The sequence below is a fragment of the Cervus elaphus genome, chromosome 16 (assembly GCF_910594005.1).
Source record: "Cervus elaphus chromosome 16, mCerEla1.1, whole genome shotgun sequence".
Classification (NCBI taxonomy): domain Eukaryota; kingdom Metazoa; phylum Chordata; class Mammalia; order Artiodactyla; family Cervidae; genus Cervus; species Cervus elaphus.
This window is the reverse complement of record NC_057830.1, coordinates 37,200,574-37,218,063: the sequence shown is the minus strand read 5'-3', so window position 1 is coordinate 37,218,063 and position 17,490 is coordinate 37,200,574. Positions and strand designations below refer to the sequence as shown.

Sequence of the window (17,490 nt, the reverse complement as noted above, 5' to 3'; positions counted from 1 at the left end):
CTCCTAGGAAAAGAACAACCTTCAAGTGATTCTCCCCTCATCACATAATATTCTTTAAAAAGCCGTCTTGCAAAAACCCACAGATAAGTCTTGTTATCTATGTCCTACTGGTGAGATTGTGGTTGTCCTTCAAGTCTTCGGTTCAGATTGTAAGCAAAACATGTCCAGGCCTTACAGTCTTTGTAGGACCACCTCAGGAAAACCCAGAGGGAATTTTTCTCTTGGTTTAACTAAGCCAAACCCAGTTCTGCTGGCAACTATTACTTTGTACATCTTACATGCGGTCAGTTGTTGATGTTCTGGCTCAGGCTCACGTGGAAAAATGCTTGCATAATAGTACGTGGTTCATGTGAGTGAGGGAACGGTGCCCTATGGGATTCTCTTGGGTAATATGTATTCAGGGACATAGGACCAGTGGAAGTAGTGGGGATGACTACCTAGAAGCAACTTACATATTGAAACAATTACTGCCTAACAAATGTAGATTGGCATGACCAGGATAATTTGTAAAATGTCTCTTTCTTCCAGGATTAAGAAGGGTGAGTGAAAACACCCACTCAATTTATAATATGACCTGGTGGTTCAGCAGTAAAGAATCTACCTGCCATGCAGGAGCCGTGGGTAGGGAAGATCCCTTAGAGAAAGAAATGGCAACCCACTCGAGTATTCATACCTGGGAAATCTCATGGACAGAGGAGCCACAGTCCGGACCATGGGGTCACAAAAACAGTTGTACATGACTGAGTGACTAAACAACAGCAAAGCAGTAAGGAGCCAACAGGTCAGCATTTTCCTTCCTAAACCAGAGAGATGTATTCATTCATCCACCAATCCAACAAATTATGTGGCTGATGATATGGAGATGATTAAAACAAATCTCCTGCCCTCACAGAACTCAGTCTAGTAACAGACACATATTTAGGTGATTCTAACATAATCAAGTAAGAGAGAAGGGCATTAGATCGGAAGGATACCCAACACAGCTGAAGGTGAAAGGGAGCAGGATCCTATGGTCCTGCCCGAACCCCCTCGGCACCCCCCCCCAACCCCTCCTGAGTCCTCAACCTGTCTTTTGTCTGTGGAAAACTTTAGTCAAGAATAAATTTAATCAGAGAAATAGGGAAACAAAGGAAAACAATCGAAGGAGACTAAATAAGAATAACGTACTCATTAAGCATAGTTAAGGACTTTTAGTTCTTTCTCAAAGGGCCATAGATAATATTCTGAGCCATAATCTGTAAGCTGTCTTATAGATATTCAAACACCATGTGGAGACATAAACTACTTGATGACAAGAGTATACCCAGGGCATGAGCTGCCACAACTCCAAGAACTGATCACAAAGAAATGGGAACAAATGACCCTGGAACTGAAGATTAACTGTACAACAATCTAGATGACACACTGCATTGAAGTTTTTTTTTCTTTTTTTGCATTGAAGTTTTGTATCTTACAGGTAGCTGAAAGTTATACAGGGTGGATTTTTAGTTTGGGTTTGTTCATTGGTTAAGCGAGAAATACTAATGTAGAAATGGAGACATAATACAACACTGCAGCTGTTCCATCTGGAGGAATTTTGAAACTTGCTTTTTGCTCAGATGGTAAAGAATCCACCTGCAATGCAGGAGACCCAGGTTTGATCTCTGGGTCAGGAAGCTCCCCTGGAGAAGGAAATGGCAACCCACTCCAGTAATCTTGCCTGGAGAACCCTATGGACAGAGGAGCCTGGCACGGCTACAGTTCACGGAGTTGCAAAAAAGAGTCGGGCACAACTGAGTGACTAACAGTTTACAATCAAACTCTTCTGCAGATCAACAATAAGGCAGCTGGGCTTTCCCGGTGGCTCAGTGGTAAAAAGTCGGCCTGCCAAAACAGGAGACACAGGTTTGATCCCTGGTCTGGGAGGATTCCACATGCCGTGGAGCAACTAAGCCTGTGAGCCACAGCTATTGAGCCTGTGCTCTAGAGCCCGGAGCAGCAACTGCTGAAGCCCAGGGCTCCCTAGAGCTAGTGCTCCACAAGATAAGCCACAGCAAAGAGAAGCCCAAGCTCGGCGGCTAGAGAGGAGCCCAAGCTCCCCACTCCCGCAACTAGAGGAAAGTCCCAGCAGCAAGAAAGACCCAGTACAGCCATCTCTCCGCCCCCCCAAAAAGAAGAATTACGCAGAAAGTGGAAATAATGTGGAGGAGGTGCAGACAATCATAAACTTTCCTTTGGTCTCTGAATGCCTTATCACCCTTTTCTGCCTTAAGGTCAAATCCTGGATGTTTTTCGAGGTGTTTTTTATGTGGAAATCGTGGTTCTCTATTCTGTAGGAGTATTGCAAAGACTGAGATATGTAATGTGTATGTCTTTAGGGGCTGCATGCATTATTAGCCCATCTTTTAAAGAAGTACGCATCCTCTCTGGACTGATGGGTGTTTCCAGTTTATTTTTATCCTTAAACCTTCTAACTCCACTGAAGATGCTTTCAATACAAATCTAATAATACCGGCAGCTCACGTTTATCACGTACTCAAATCATTTAATCTTTGAAACAATCCTATAAGGTAGGATTGTTACCCTCATTTCCTGCGTGGAGTCAGAATCTGCTGCGTGGTTTCAGAGCTCAGCACTTAACTACTGTTTCTGCACTTTTGGCGGAACAGATCTGGGTCACCTTTTCGACCATAATCTACTAGCAAACTCAGTTTTCCTTTTTGAAACCATTCTCAACTGCCTTCACTTAGCAAGGGCTCTCGCCTACGTTCCCGGGTCCAAGAGAAGGTAATTTAATTCACCCAGATGGCACCCGCCCAGCCACGTCCTTCTCAGATTCGCGAACTTTCACCTTGGCTGAGCAGCGAGTCTGCACCACCGTCCCTTTATTTTACCGGTCTCGGAGCTGCCCGATAGTCATTATTTTAAGTAGCAATACAGTACGAGTATTCTCTAAAAAGACACAGGTCCCCATCAACTCTTACGAGCGAGCACGTTAAATGGACCACTGAGCCTGCCCAGAGTGCAGGCACTGGCGCGAAGGTGTGGGCACCGAAGCGCAGCAGGACCTCGGGCTGGGACCGACAGGGCGAGCACAGTGGAGGTTACAGCCAGGGACCAGAAACGCTCGGGCCAGGCCCGCTGGGACGCAGCGGGCGGAGCGGGGCGGGGCGGGGCGGGAAGGGGCGGGGCCAGGAGCCCGCCGGGCAGCTCCCCCGCCCCTCCCCCTCCGCTCCCCTCCACAGCCCCGCCCCGCCCCTCCGGCCCAGCCCGGCGGCTCCGCCCTCCGGGTGACGTCACTGGCCAGGCCAGCCGGCGCCATTTTGAAAGTGGAGTCGCCTGCCCTGCCGCTGCCGCCGCCGTCGCTGTCGTAGCCGCCGCCGCCGCCGCCGCCGCCGCTGGAGAAGGAGCAAGAGTGGGGAAGCCCCTGAGTGAAATCCACCATCCCGCCGCCTGGTCTGCCCGCCCCTCCTTCCTTCTCCCCCGACCCCTGCCCCCTCCCCCCACAGGTGCCATCCGCCGCCATCCGCCCTCTCTACCCCCCCATCCCCAGGTGAGGGGGGTGAGTTCAGGAAGCGGAGACCCCGAGGAACCCAGCCGGGTCACCATTTGCAGCGCAACATGGCAGGTAAAGGAGAAATCACCCTCTCCACTGACAAGGCACCGCTTCCTTCCTCCTCCCTCCATCACCCCCTAGCGACCGCCTGCGCCTGTCGGAGAGCCACGGGGCGCCCCTCGGATTTCAGGGAATTGGTCGGGTGGGGTGGGGGTGGGGAGGGTTCTGGGGAGGCGAGTGGTCGCTGTGGCATCGCAGTGGCTTTTAAAATGAGGGCTGGCGCCTGGGCATGGGTGGGGGTGGGGTGTGTGCCGGCGAGCCGAGGGGTAAGGCGTGGGTGGGGCGGGGTGGGGGCGACCGCCGATTTGTCCCTGCGGCCTGGGAGCCGGGAGAAACCTCCGCCCCCGCGCCCCCCTGGGGGGCTTTTTTGCGGCTCTTCCTTCCGGTAATTCCTATTTTTCTCCCTTCTGCAAGCCTTCTCCGGTGTTTCTACAAATAAATCTATTTTGCACCGAGAAGGAAGAGTGCTTTACAAGTTAAAATACAATGGGGACATAGTGTATTTCTTTCCACTGTGGGTACGTATATTTTTGAGACTAAGCCTGAATTTTTTGGGGGGTCTGGAACCATTCTCCCTTTGGTTTCTTACCCTTTACATCCAAAGATGTAAAGGCCTCTAATACAGCAAGTTGTGTGAAAAATGTAATTTAAACTTAGGTTTTGCATGTTAGCTTTTGTGCAGATGTCCTTTTCCCAAAAGGGTTTCATGGAGTTAGTTAAAATAGTTGTGGAGTTCAGAGATATAAATAGCCAACGGAGGAGAGATTTAGGTAAAAGCTTGGAGGGGGAAAAAGATGCAGAGAGAAAACCAGGTTGGAATATTTAGCAAGGAATGGAGGTGAAGGGGGAGAAAGGCAATTGCTTCGAGGATTATTTTTGTACATTTTGATGTTGCTGAATATCGTCCTTCATGTAGTAGAATCAATTCTAGATTTCGATCCAGTGTCTTGATAGATGCAGGACATTTTCCTCCGTGCTTGAAAGTGGAATAGAAACATTTAGGGACTAAACCCGTTTTCTGTGCTTACATCAATATTTAGACAGATCACTAAACCTGTAAAAAAGTTAACACGTTGAATCGGCTTAGGGTTTGCTGTGAATAAGTTGCTTTTTGGCCTCGTTGAATAATTATGTGAAATTACAGTTGTTTTGTTTTGCACAAGATGATGACAAATGAGCAGAATTCATTCTTTGCAAGGTCCTTGGGCTTCTGAGGGATTAGGTGAAGGGGAGGCGAAACAAGCTTCCTGTGGCCGTCCCTTCAGGAGCATTCAATTCAGTTTCTCTTCCTCTCAGTCTGGAGCCAGTGATTTGCTGGTAATGAACTGCAAAGAAATGGGTGGTGAGGTTGTGTTTGCTGTATGTGCGCCTGTGGTGATAGGGTTCATATGAATCACTGCTCCTCACCCAGGCAGTAATGTTCCTGAAGTTTTCTCTTCGTTCCGTGTTTTATGGTAGCTTAACCTTATTAACTCTTCTACAGGCTTTTGTACCCCTAAAGAAAAACTCTGACTTTTGGTATTTACGTTTTTCTGGTAGGTCTTGCTTGAAGTGAGGCTTTTACTGTATTTGAGGGGAAGGAAAACTGGAAGGAAAGTTCTGCACTCGTATACAGGGGTGATGATAGTACACGGACGATAAATATTTCAGACCTGGAATCTCTCTTTTGAACACAATACCAACTATTGGGGACTAACCTTTTTCCAAATTAGTGCTCTGGGGTGGTGGTTGTATCTGTGGGAACTGCCAGGCGGTTAGTCTCATGCCGACCGTGGATACCATTGCTGTGTTTACGAGAGTAAACATGAACAGAACTCAGTTTTAATTGGTATGTTTTCTTTTTCCAGGAGCTGGAGGAGGGAATGATATTCAGTGGTGTTTTTCTCAGGTGAAAGGAGCAGTAGATGATGATGTAGCAGAAGGTAAGAGAGCTTTTAATAATGCAGAATTTGGATATAGAATCTTTTCAAAATCTCGGTTGCTGAAGGACTTCCTAGCAGCTGAGTCTGTATTAGTTTAAGGACGTTTTATGTTTGTTGTCCAAGCAGTGGGAGAACAGTTTTAAAAGGTAGTCTTAAAATATTTTATTGTTTATGCTGTGTTTTATTATTTTTTTTCCTGATTAAAATGAGTAGCACTAGATAATGATGTATATAAAACTGTCATAAGAAGAATCTAAGGTCCATATGGTAAAGGTGTCTTTGCTGTGTAAATTTCGTGTACCAATAAATGGTGATACACTTTCATGGTTATGCACCGTATTTTTAGAGATAGCATTTTTCATTTTTAAGGGGGGTTTTTAGTTTTGTTTTTTTTTTACTTGCCTACTTTGAGAGTGTGGTGTTGAAATTGGCGTATTCTGTGAAGAAGTGCTGGCTCTAATGATGCCTTTAATTGTCTTTTAAAGGTTAATTTAGGTGGATAAGAAGAGACAAGTGTAATGGATATAGAACATGTCTTCTGTATTCTTAGAAACTGGATTTGATCAGTTGAATTGCTTAAGTATTTATTTTTCTCCCAGATTTGTTGATTAGCATATTTCAGAATTCTCAAATTTTGAAACTTCAAGATTTTTGATTTTTGGTGGCATTTGAGATGGTCTTAGATGGAGGAGACATTTTTCATAAAGTAGTTGTATTACATCATTGTTCAGAAATATTAAGGTATGAATTTTAATAGTATTCTGTGTCTTGAATTACAGTAGGAATTGTCTAAAACTCAGATAAATTAAAATAGGTACTTTTAATTTTCAAAAATTTGTTTAGTGAAAATTTATAAATTCTCTGGATTGTGTTGTCCTCATGATAAGATCCTGTTTGACCTCCTGTCAGTGTGCTGTTGGTTCTGACAGTTTTCCGGGTGATGCTAGGATGATGGCCTGTGTTGAGCCAGTTGAATGCTTGGGTTTGCTTGTGTCAGTGTCATTCCGATTAAATACCTGATCAGAGCTCGTGGAGTCCTGTGGGGGAGCCAGCTGGCTTCCGTGGCACTTGAGACAGGTCTGTCACGTTTCTTTCTCTTGAATCCTCATCTGTTTTGCAGATGAGAAACTGGAAGCTTAAAGGAGTTGAGACTCACTGCTGGTCATACCAATAGTGCAAATCAAGGTTGTCTGGTGAAGCCTGTGGCGTCCAGCTTGTGCAGAGAAAGAAATCCTAAGTTCCAGGGAGGAGTCATGTGTTACTCATTTTGTAACTCCATTACCTGTTGAACAGTAGGCACTCAAATATTGGATCATTAGTTCTGTGCTGTTGTGTAATACACACCAAGTTATGAAAGTGCTGGATCCTTGAAAAACATTCCTTTGTTGATTTCCATTTATTCCCTTTATCAGAGGTCTGCTGGGGGCCTGCTAAACATGCTAGGGGTCCAATGTGTCTAGAATATAAACCCTGCCCTGAAGGAGTTCATAGTTTGCTTGTTAAACAGGCAAAGACCACATGAATTTTATTTAATCAGAAGAAATTGATGAGTTCAAACTTAACGTAACTGAACCAAATGATAGTTTGTGACATATATGATGGATCAGTAAGAGTTTTCTTTTGCTAATACTTAGTAGCTGCATTTTGCTACTGATTCATTACATAATTTTCATCTGAGGTTGTTAAGTTACTTTTAACACACAGTACACTCTTGGCATTTTAACTTGCTGAAATGTGGTATGTATTATTTTAATAAAAACATGATTTATTCTAGTACCTGTGTCCATACAAATGTAGTAAGTATAAAAAACACTCAGTTTTCAAGCTTTAATTTGGGTATTTTTGCATACTATAGTTTGCATACTATGGTCTGATGTGTTTATTTTACTAAGAAAAGGTTTATTTTTCTGAAATAAAATAAGATTAATAACATTTCCCCCTGGCTTCAGAGTGTGATCTGTAAATGATTACATCTGGGTCAGTCTTTGGCTTGCCTGCTTTCTGTTAACGATACATCCCAAGTTCTTTTCCATCAAAGGCTCCAGATTGTCTTTTCCTCCTACACACAGTCAGCTGTCATGGCGTACCCTTTTTACCTCTGTAATGCTTTAATCTTCTTTCCGTGCCCACTTTCACCTTGGTTAAGGTTCTCAGTATTTCTCGTCAGGATTGCTGTAACTTCCTAAATGATTCCTTGCTTCTTGTTAAACGTTTTGCTTTTTAAGTGCTGCCCAAGTTTATTTTCCTTAGACATTTTTAGTGGTCACTGTATCCACAGGATTATGAATTACCCTCAGATATTTTAGCGTAGAATGTGAGATGAGACTTCTCACCAGTATGACTCCTACTTCGTTAAGCTTCTTTGCCAGTGTGTTTTACTATCCAGGTGAATGGATACTGTTCTTCAGACAAGTCCTGTACATTCTTATTTTGAGGTCTTCGTTTTGTTTTCGTTTTTCGCGCTTCTTCCCATGGAATGCCTGACACTCCTCCCACTCTTCTCTTATCAGAGTCATATTCATCCTTCAAGTCACGTCTGTAACCCTTATACTCATCTCACTTTTCCAGAAATATTTAAAATCTTCCTTCTTAGCACTTTGTATCTATAATATTTAGTACCCCCAACCTTCACTGTTGCACTGTAAGCTTAGTGCAGGACTGCTGTATCTTTGTCCTCTATGTGGGACTTTCTACATAAAAACTGCTGTGCTTAGAGCAAAGCCTGGAACCCGGTAGGTGTTCAGTGTTTATTGAATGAAGGGATAAAAATGTACTGTTATGGGGTTATGAAGGAAGACAAATATGGGTGAAAAATAGGATGATTGAGACACACTTTTTACTTGGCAGCTTTTTAAGTGGATTGATGATACATATATAGCCGTATAATAGGAAGAAGTGAGGAGACCGTGAGTTTCTATCCTAGTAACAGGCTAGTATATGTCACTCTGGGTTCCAGTATGCTTAGCCTTAAGAAAACAGAACTGGATTAGGTGATTGCTGTTGTTTCTGGTCCTCTAATCTTATTAATTCTCAAAGATGTCTTAGAAAAGAGACAGCCTCATAGTGTTACTACTGGTAAGTTAAGTTGGTTGAGATGTTGGATTCTCGGGGCCTTCATTTAAAAAGAAGACGACAGTGGTCTTGGTTACTCAGGACTCAGGATTTTTCCTTAAGTACATTTCAGAACATTTCAGGGGGACTTTCCTGATGGGTCATATGGTAAAGAATCTGCCTGCAATGCGGGGGACCCAGGTTCGATCCCTGGGTTGGGAAGATTCCCCTGGAGAATCGAATGGCTACCCACTCCAGTATTCTTGCCTGGAGAATCCCCGGGACGGAGGAGCCTGGAGGACCACAGTCTATGGGGTCGCTAAGAGTCAGACACGACTGGGCGAATGTCACATTTCAGAACTGAGACAGAATTTGGACATTTGATCATATACTCTTATTGTCCTTTGGTCCAAGTAGGCCCTTGGACGTTTACAGCCAGTGTTGGGGTACTTATTCCGTGCCCTGTGCTCTTTAGGCACTTCAAGTCGTTTACCTGTGATGTAGCTGCTTGTCTTGGAGAAGGATGAGGCAGTAAAACGCCTACCACTCACGTAGTCGCATGTCATGTAGTTTTTATTTTAGCCTTCATGGTAGCTTTAGCTGCATTTTACCATATCTTCCGCTTAAGTTTTTCCTTGGTTGACGGCTGTTCTCTCATGAGACAGTAGTTTGAGCACAGACTCCGGTGCTAGGCTGCATGGTTGGAATACTGCCCACTGCTTGCTAGCTGTGTGGTCCTGGGCAAGTACCTGAGCCTCTTTGTACCTGTTTTTCCTTGTGTGAAACGAGGATGACAGTGAAATGTGTCCTATGAAGTTGTTTTGATGATTAAATAAGCTAATATTCCTAGAAAAGAAACCCAGCACATAATAAGGGTTTAGCTCTTGTTATTACTTGAACATTTATGGTGAGTAAGGGACAGGAGGAAACTGGGCAGTTGTGTTTAAAGGCAACTGAAAACTTACCAAAGTGAGAGAACGGTGTGTGTGTGTTTGAACTCTGTATGAGTGGAATCAAAGAATATGTATAAATGGGATGGTGAATTGACCTGGATGGTGGTTGTACAGACGTTTGTAATAATTGATTCATTTTAATTTTCTATATTTGGTAGATTTCACAGTAAAAAAGTTTCTAAAAAATCCAATACTGTACTGAAGGGTTTAGAATGAAAAACAACAGTCCCTTCCACACTCTGTCTCATATCCTCTCTAGTCCCTCTCGTAAGGGCAGTTACATTGAACTCTTCTTCTAGCTGTATTCCGTTGGGCTTAATTACATTTTGTTTGGTAAATAAAATGATATTTCTCTTTCTTGTTGATTTTAAACATTTCCGATTGACTTTCTTCCCTGGTAGATGAAGACTTAGCTGTTGATGTGCTTGTCCCCGTGCCCCAGTGCTACATCACATGTTATGGTCAGATTAGAAATCAGTGCTTGCATTGTCATGAGGATGCAAATAATTCATTCCTGAGCCAACACTGCTCTGTGATGTTGCTCACTTCTTGTGCATTCCTTTATTTTCCCTGAAGCTAATGATTGCCTGTTTTATAATTTGCTTAGTTCTTTTAAAATGTTTTTTAAAAAAAACTTCGTAGTGGGGATTTTGAACATTACAGGAAGTAGGTGGAATAGTGTAATGAACTCCCATCACTCAACATTGAGATGTGGCTGGTGCTGTGGATCTCTTGACTCCTTCCCAGCTCTTATTATTTAGTAACAGAAATATCATTGGTTTTGTTTTTAAAATCTAGATTCAACAGACTTGAAAATCAAGTTCATCATTTTAATGTGAAACAGTAAGAAACTTTTCCTAATGATTTTTTGCAGTGACAATTCTCATAATTCATTAATTTGTTCAAATTTAACTTGTGAACATAGGATTGTTAAAAATTCAGATACATGTGGGCAATCTGAAGTGTGTAATTTTGAGTAAAAAAAAATAAGAAAAATTTAACCAATATGGTTATTTTAATTATTTTAATGCAAATTTTCACTATTTAATATTGAATATTAAATACTGAATTTTTATTATTTTCATTAATGTAAGTGTAATTTTTCTTATCTCCAAATTTGACCATCTTAAACTTTCTTTCATAGGGTATGATTTTAGGGTATGATTTTCCTACATGAGCCAGTGAAACTTGGATACAAATGCATTGCATCTTTTCAACACTACTTCCTGTTTATTTTTGGACTTAGACTTGTGGACTAGTTCTTGGGAAAAAAATCTGCAGTGGGAGAGTCTAAATACTCCCCAAGTAATGAAGTAAATAAAATTTGAGAAACAATCTTTGGGGCATCACAGAATTTCACAGTTTAAAATCCATTCAGCATGTTCAGTGCTATAGTATAACAGAACTTATCATTTGTATTCTATGTTTCTTAGAGCAGTAGGCATGTTAGATTTAGGCACTAGGGTCAGTTAGTAGAAAAAACTAGTAGAACCTAGTTTTTTGCAAATTTTAGAGTATTGGCACATTGGTTGTATTCCAGAACTTAATGACTCGCGGCAAAGGTCTTACTTAATATTTTCACTTTGTAACACACGTGACTTCTTTCTCTTAACACTAGCATTACTGCTGACAGAAGTCTGGTACTAATACAGTGCCGTCACATAAAGTAGTGTCACTTTGCCCATTAAACAACATGGATGACTATTTCTCACTAGTAGTAGGCAGTATCCTTGTTTTCTCCTAAGGTACTAAGGAGTTTTTTCATACTCCTTTATTGGTTTAAAAAAGGAAAAACGAAATAATGGTGTTGATTGTCTCAGACTACTAAAATAAAACAAAAATGACACTTAGGTATTTCTCAGTACTCTCTTTTAGTGAACTACACTTTAAAATTCTTGAGAATTGTGGAATAAGCAGAATGATGAGAGATTGAAGCAAAGAATTAATTTTATTAAATCAGTTAAAAAAAATTGCCATATAATTTGTATTTATACATCTGTATTTGCCTAGGTTAGTTGAGTTGCAGGGAGAAAGGTAAACTTTATTTTAAGCTTCTTATGTTGTTAAATAGGAAAATGAAAGGGTTGGAAATAGATATTTTAACTAATGCCCTCAACTGTCATCTTTTTTCCCTTCTCTTGGGTGATAATGGAGATTAAAATTGAGTAATCACAGGTCTGCAAGTTGCTCCCTTAGTAAAAGGAAAGAGAAGTAAAGGCCTGGTCATATATAAATTAGATCTCTTAATTATGTGCCAGGTGTTGTTTTAGGTGCTTTATATATATTATTAGTCTGTGAAATACATAGATGCTGCTGTTTTTCCACAGAGACAGGAAACAGGCCGGAAAGGTTAATTTACTGACTGTGTCCTTAAGCAGGTGGTGGAGCTGGGATTCTCACCTCAGAACTTTAGATTTCCCTAATGTAAGTTTATTTACTTAAAAACTTGAACTCCTTTTAGTTAAGGTGAAGGTGTTTGAGGTTGTTGGAATGTGAATGGTTTAGAGTTAATTTGTAATGCCTAGTAGATTATTGTTTTGAAGTAATTAAATCCAACTTGGAGATTTACTGAATTTTCTGCAAATGGAATTCTTAAGCTACGACATGTAATGTATGTCCTTGTACATTGGTGCATTGTCAAAACAGCGGTCATTCCATTTTGAGGTGTGGTTTGGCAGCCTCTCTTTCTAAAGGTCTCTGAAGTTGAAACTGTTTTCATAATCATACTAAGACACTGTTTGCCTTTTGCATTATGTTCACGCTTGCACCAACGATACACAAGCAGTGGTGGGTCGATCTGCTGTCTCCTTGGCATGTGTTAAGGCCTTGGCACCAAAGGGTGGTACCAGCACCCCCACGGTTACCTTAATTGCCATGTATCAGCCGTTTGAAGATGCTCGCTATACTTAAGAATGTCTTTGATGAAGCAGTAAAAATGGGTTTTGTCAAGTCTCTACTATTGAAAGTCTTGATTCTTGAGTACACGTGTTGACATTCTGTGTAACAGGATGGAAAGTGCACCTGAAGTGTAAACTGGAGGACAGTGGTGGGAGGAAAAGCGTTAGTGCAGTCACTTGAGTTTCAAGATGAGCTGACTAGCTGCTTTTGGGGGACATTATTTTTACTAGAAAGAGCTATGTGTGTGTTAGTTGCTCAGGCATGTCTGACTCTGTGACTCCATGGGCTGTAGCCCACCCAGTTCCTCTGTCCATGGAATTCTGTAGGCAAGAATACTAGAGTGGATTGCCATGCCCTTCTCAAGGGATCTTGCTGACCCAGGGATTGAACCCACGTCTCCTGTGTCTCTTGCATTGGAGTCAGATTCTTTACCATCTGAGCCAACAGGGAAGCCCCCATACTGACAAACTATTCAGACTTGAATATTTGGCAGACATTTTCGCAAATGAACAGTGAATCTGTTATTGCAGTGGACAGTGTTTGTTGCTCTTGATAAAATTTGAGTTTCCAAGCAAAACTCAGAAAGTATTGGAAAACATGCATCTCCTGAATTTGATAACTTCTGAATACTTACAGATATTTTAGATGAGATCAGTAGTAATATTAATGACAGTGATTTTTGATACTGTGTAATGAAATGTGTCAACATTTGGAAGATCTGCATAACTGAATCAGTATTTTTCAAATGGCCAATGCCTGTGATGTTAAAGAATTACACATGAAAAAAAAAAAAAGAATTACACATGAGTTGAAGTGTAAGAGCATTAGGGTTTTTTTTTTAATGTATGCAATTTTATTTATTTATTTGTTGAATTTTGGCTCTGCTGGGTCTTTGTTGCTGCTTGGGCTTTTGTGGTGAGCAGGGGCCACTCTAGTTGCGGTGCGTGGGCTTCTCATTGTGGTAGCTTCTCTTGTATTGGAGCACCAGCCTGAGGTGTACTGGCTTCAGTAGTTGCAGCACATGGCCTCAGACGTTCTGACTTCCAGGCTGGATTTTAATATAACAGACAACTGGTAATGATTTCAGATTCCACAAACCTTTAAGAAACTGTCACATGTTGAGTTTTGTGATAGTATCAAAGGGATATCTGTAACTACCTGAAAATCCTGGAAACTGTTCCTGCCTTCCCAACCACATACCTGAGTAAGGCTGGATTTCTTCATATATTTAACTTACACAACATGATGTAGTATGTTGAATGCAGAAGCAGTTGAGAGAATCTCAGCATCTTTTGTTAAGCGAGACATTGAAAAGATTTGCAGCAATGTAAACGCCATTCTTCACACTAAATTTGGGGGGAGGGGAGATAGTCTTTTTCTTTTTGTAACTTCTTTGTTAATGTGTAGGGCTGCTTATTACATTTTTAAATGAATAAATATTTTAAAAGGCCTTTGGGGGGGTCCTCAGATTTTAATAGTGTAAGGAAATCCTGCTATCCAGAAATAGCTTACAACTGTGGGTTTAGTCTGTTAATTTCATTGTACCTTTGCTTTAGATGAGTCTCCTGAACTAGAAGATAAGTGAACAAACAGAAAGAATCATAAAGTGCTGCTTTTGTGCGTGAATGTTTAAAGCTTTCCTTTAACTTCAGATTGTTTCAGCTTACTCCCTTGCTGCTGTTTAGGTACCAAATTAAATATGCCTAAAGTTTTTTAGGGGTTTTTGTCACTATCTCTGATGAGGTCCACTATCATTAATACTTTATGTAGGATTAAAAATTCCTTAATGCCTAGTCTGCTGCCATTTCTGGGTTGGCTGCCTGGTCATTAGAAATGAGTTGGTGCCCTTGCCACTGTGTTTTATTTTGAACCCAACATGTAGCAGTTTTATGTGGTTCTTTTTTTTCCTCCCCTTGTGAGAGCTGCACAGAATTGGCATGGTAACTATTTCTCAATTCTTAAGGGAGAGGAAAGGAGAAGGAACAGTGTTTTTCTTTAAATTCTGCTTTAAAGTACAACATAATCCTATTTTTAAATAGTTGCTGAGTTTTCCATTCTAAGAATGCAGTCTCAACTATTTATTCCTTAGTATTTTCAGTATTTTTGTGGGTATTTTTCTATCCTTTTTAAAAATTTGTCAACCTGTGTATGACTTTTAAAACTAGCTTTACTAGTTTTCCATCCATGTTTAAACACCGAGCTTATTTTAAAAAAACCAATTAATTTTTTACTAATATGGACATTTTTAATGTTAGCTGTAGTTGATTAAAATGTCATCTAGATCTTTGCCTGTGACATATGTGGAATTCTTGGCAATTTATTATTGAGTGCTTCTGTGTATACTGTCCCATGGTCAGACTTTTGTAATTTCAGTTTCTGTATGTTGACTTTCTTTCTGAATGCTCACATATTAACTGGAATTTTCTTTTCCGAAGTCCTTGAATGATCTCTTTTGTCCAGTTTGAGGGGACTCATGGACCAGTGACCCTCTTTAAGAACCCCCACTTTAATCTAAAAATTTGTCTGTGTCTAATTTGCCTATATGGTTAATTTGGAGGAGTCAAGGATATTTTATATGAGAATGATAGTTTTTAATAAGCCTATTAAGAGGATTATTCTTAGGAATCTTTTTAGTATTTACTCTCATATAATTTTAGAGGGATGAATCTTCTAAGATATTGGATTTGACAGCTTTAGTGTAGTCTCATTTTAATTTTTTTTAATTGAAAAGCTGTTGTCTCTTTAACAGTGGATAAAAATATTAGAGGATATATTGGATTTTTTACTTGACTTCTTGTTTATACTTCATTCAGAAGGAATCTAAATTTTCCTCAGTATATTAAAAAGGGATTGGTGGGAACATTTTTAAAATTATTTGGACTTCTGAAACAATGTTACCTTTTAGAACTTGCCATTGTAGAATTTCAGGTCTGCTCTGTGAAAGTGGAAACAACCTTTTTGGTGTTAAACATGCATGCACACACACCTCCCACCTCCCCACTCCGCCCAGTTTATCTCAAGGTGAGAGTCTTGTGGGCCTGAAGTAGGTGTGTTTTTAAAATAGCATAAGTGGAATCTTTAATATTTGCTATTGGCTAATAGATTGAGAAGGCTGTATTTCAAGAAAACAAGCTGTGGTAAGCAATCAGTAATTCTTGTCAAAGTCCTTTCCTAGGGATGCAACATTAAAAGTGATTATTATCAGACTTGGTGGTAGAGAAGGAATGGCTCCTGGTCTTCTTTCTTTCCTTGAAAGGAGAGTTATTTTTTCCTAACAGCAAAACTTCTTTAAGTATTTTTTAGCACCTTGATATTTTTATGTATTTTGCACTGTAAAAAGGCCCACAAGTTTACTATTGTAGCCATTTTTAAAGGTACAGTTCAGTGGTGCCAACTGTATTCACATTATTGTGAAACAGGTTTCCAGAACTACTTCATCTGCAAAACAGATACTGGACCCTTGAAACAACTCGCCATTCTCTCCTCCCCTCACTCCTGTATCCATCAGGCTGCTTTCTGTGAATTTGACTACTTCAAATACTTTATACCAGTGGAATCATAGTATTTGTTTTTTCGAGACTGGCTTATTTCATGTCCTCAGGGCTCACCCATGCTGTAGCTTACGGCGGCATCTCCTTCCTTTTCAAGGCTGAACCACATTCCCTGTGTGTGTGTCCCACAGTTTTCATTCATCTTTGACAGACACTTGGGTGGTTTCCACCCCTTAGCTGTTGTGTGCTGCCAACCTCTTTATAGATAGACCTGGGGTTCTGTGGGGAGGGGCGTCCTAAAGTTTCTGTAAGTGGTTGGAGGTAGACAGGAAGAGCCCTAAGCAGAAAATGGAAGTGTCAGAGAATATTGAAAAATACAGGTTGTTACTGCTGTGATACAAGTCTGTTATCCCAGATTAACAGTTTGGGGACAAGAACTGGGTTATTTTGTAGGCCATTTCAGGATAAGATTAAGCAAAATCTACATTTTTGACCAGAGTTTCACTTTGTTTTGCAGTTTCTGGTTAAAAGTAGAAAATCTCATGGATTTTATGTCACATTTCATTACTGTAAAACAATAAAGACAGTACTTTGTTTTGTGTGTATTTTAATTAGGCAAAGTCTTCAGCATAATAGGAAAATTTGATAACTACATTGCATTTCTTTGTAATGAAATTGTAGATAAGGAATGACCAAGGTTGCATTTCTTAACAAGCCTTTGAGGTCGATATAGTCATTTTGTACAGAAGGACACTGAAGCTGAAAGAAGTTGAGGAATGTTAATCTAAGATTATCAGTTAGTCAGAAAAACTATTCTGTCTGCCTTTAAGGCTCCCATGTTGCTTCTCCGTGGTTCACTTTTAAAAAATACTATTTAAATCTAAATCACTGGTTCTCATAGGGAGTAGTGCTCTGGTGAGACCCTAATTATTCATCCACCAGTCAAAAAGTATTTGTTGAGTGCCCAGTATTTTGGAGAATGTGAGGGAAATCGAAGACATGGTTCTGTCACTTTAGGTATATTAAGAAAGGTCAGTTTTATTACAGTAAGCATTCTCCATAATACACTGTGGCCTTTGGTATTAACTAGTTCATATTACCAGGAGATCCTTGACTAACCCTATGTAAAAGTTTTATAGATAATGCTGGGGTGTGAGTAGTAAATTAATTCCCACGTTCCAGGTTGAGGTTACTCTGCCTGATACTGAGATGGTGTTTAGTACAATACTTAGTTGTTCAAAAAAAATCACAATTATCTCAAGTCTTTTTTAAGACATAACTATGTCTTTGTGGTTACAAATGGTTGTGAGTTGGATTTACTAATGAATAAAACTGAAGATTTCTCCAGACAGATGTTTGTGGTAGTTTACATGCCCTTTTGTCTCTTTCCTTTGTATCCTATGTTTCAAAACCTTCATTTGAAATTTTGGCAGTTCCTTAAAAAGTTAAACACCTATTTGCTATAACCCAGCAATTCTACCTCTATGTATATACCTCAGGGAATTGGAAACTTGTGTCCACAAAACTTGTACATGAATATTTATAGCAACATTGTTCTGAATAGCCAAAAAGTGGAAACA

At 40.4% G+C, this 17,490-nt stretch overlaps 1 protein-coding gene across 3 annotated transcripts in view; it reads left to right on the top strand.

Moving 5' to 3' along the window:
* The first annotated feature begins 3,285 nt into the window (after window positions 1–3,285).
* The window catches only part of PPP2R2A (protein phosphatase 2 regulatory subunit Balpha), a 77,709-nt gene continuing 63,504 nt past the window's right edge, over window positions 3,286–17,490 (top strand). The window contains exons 1-2 of one of the 3 annotated variants that reach the window (XM_043927171.1): window positions 3,286–3,607; window positions 5,443–5,517. In XM_043927171.1, the coding sequence (XP_043783106.1) occupies window positions 3,601–3,607; window positions 5,443–5,517 (82 nt within the window). In that variant the 5' untranslated portion in view covers window positions 3,286–3,600. Of the gene's footprint in view, window positions 3,608–4,986; window positions 5,131–5,442; window positions 5,518–17,490 lie in introns of those variants that run through there. The other 2 variants (XM_043927170.1, XM_043927169.1) reach the window with 2 other exon arrangements.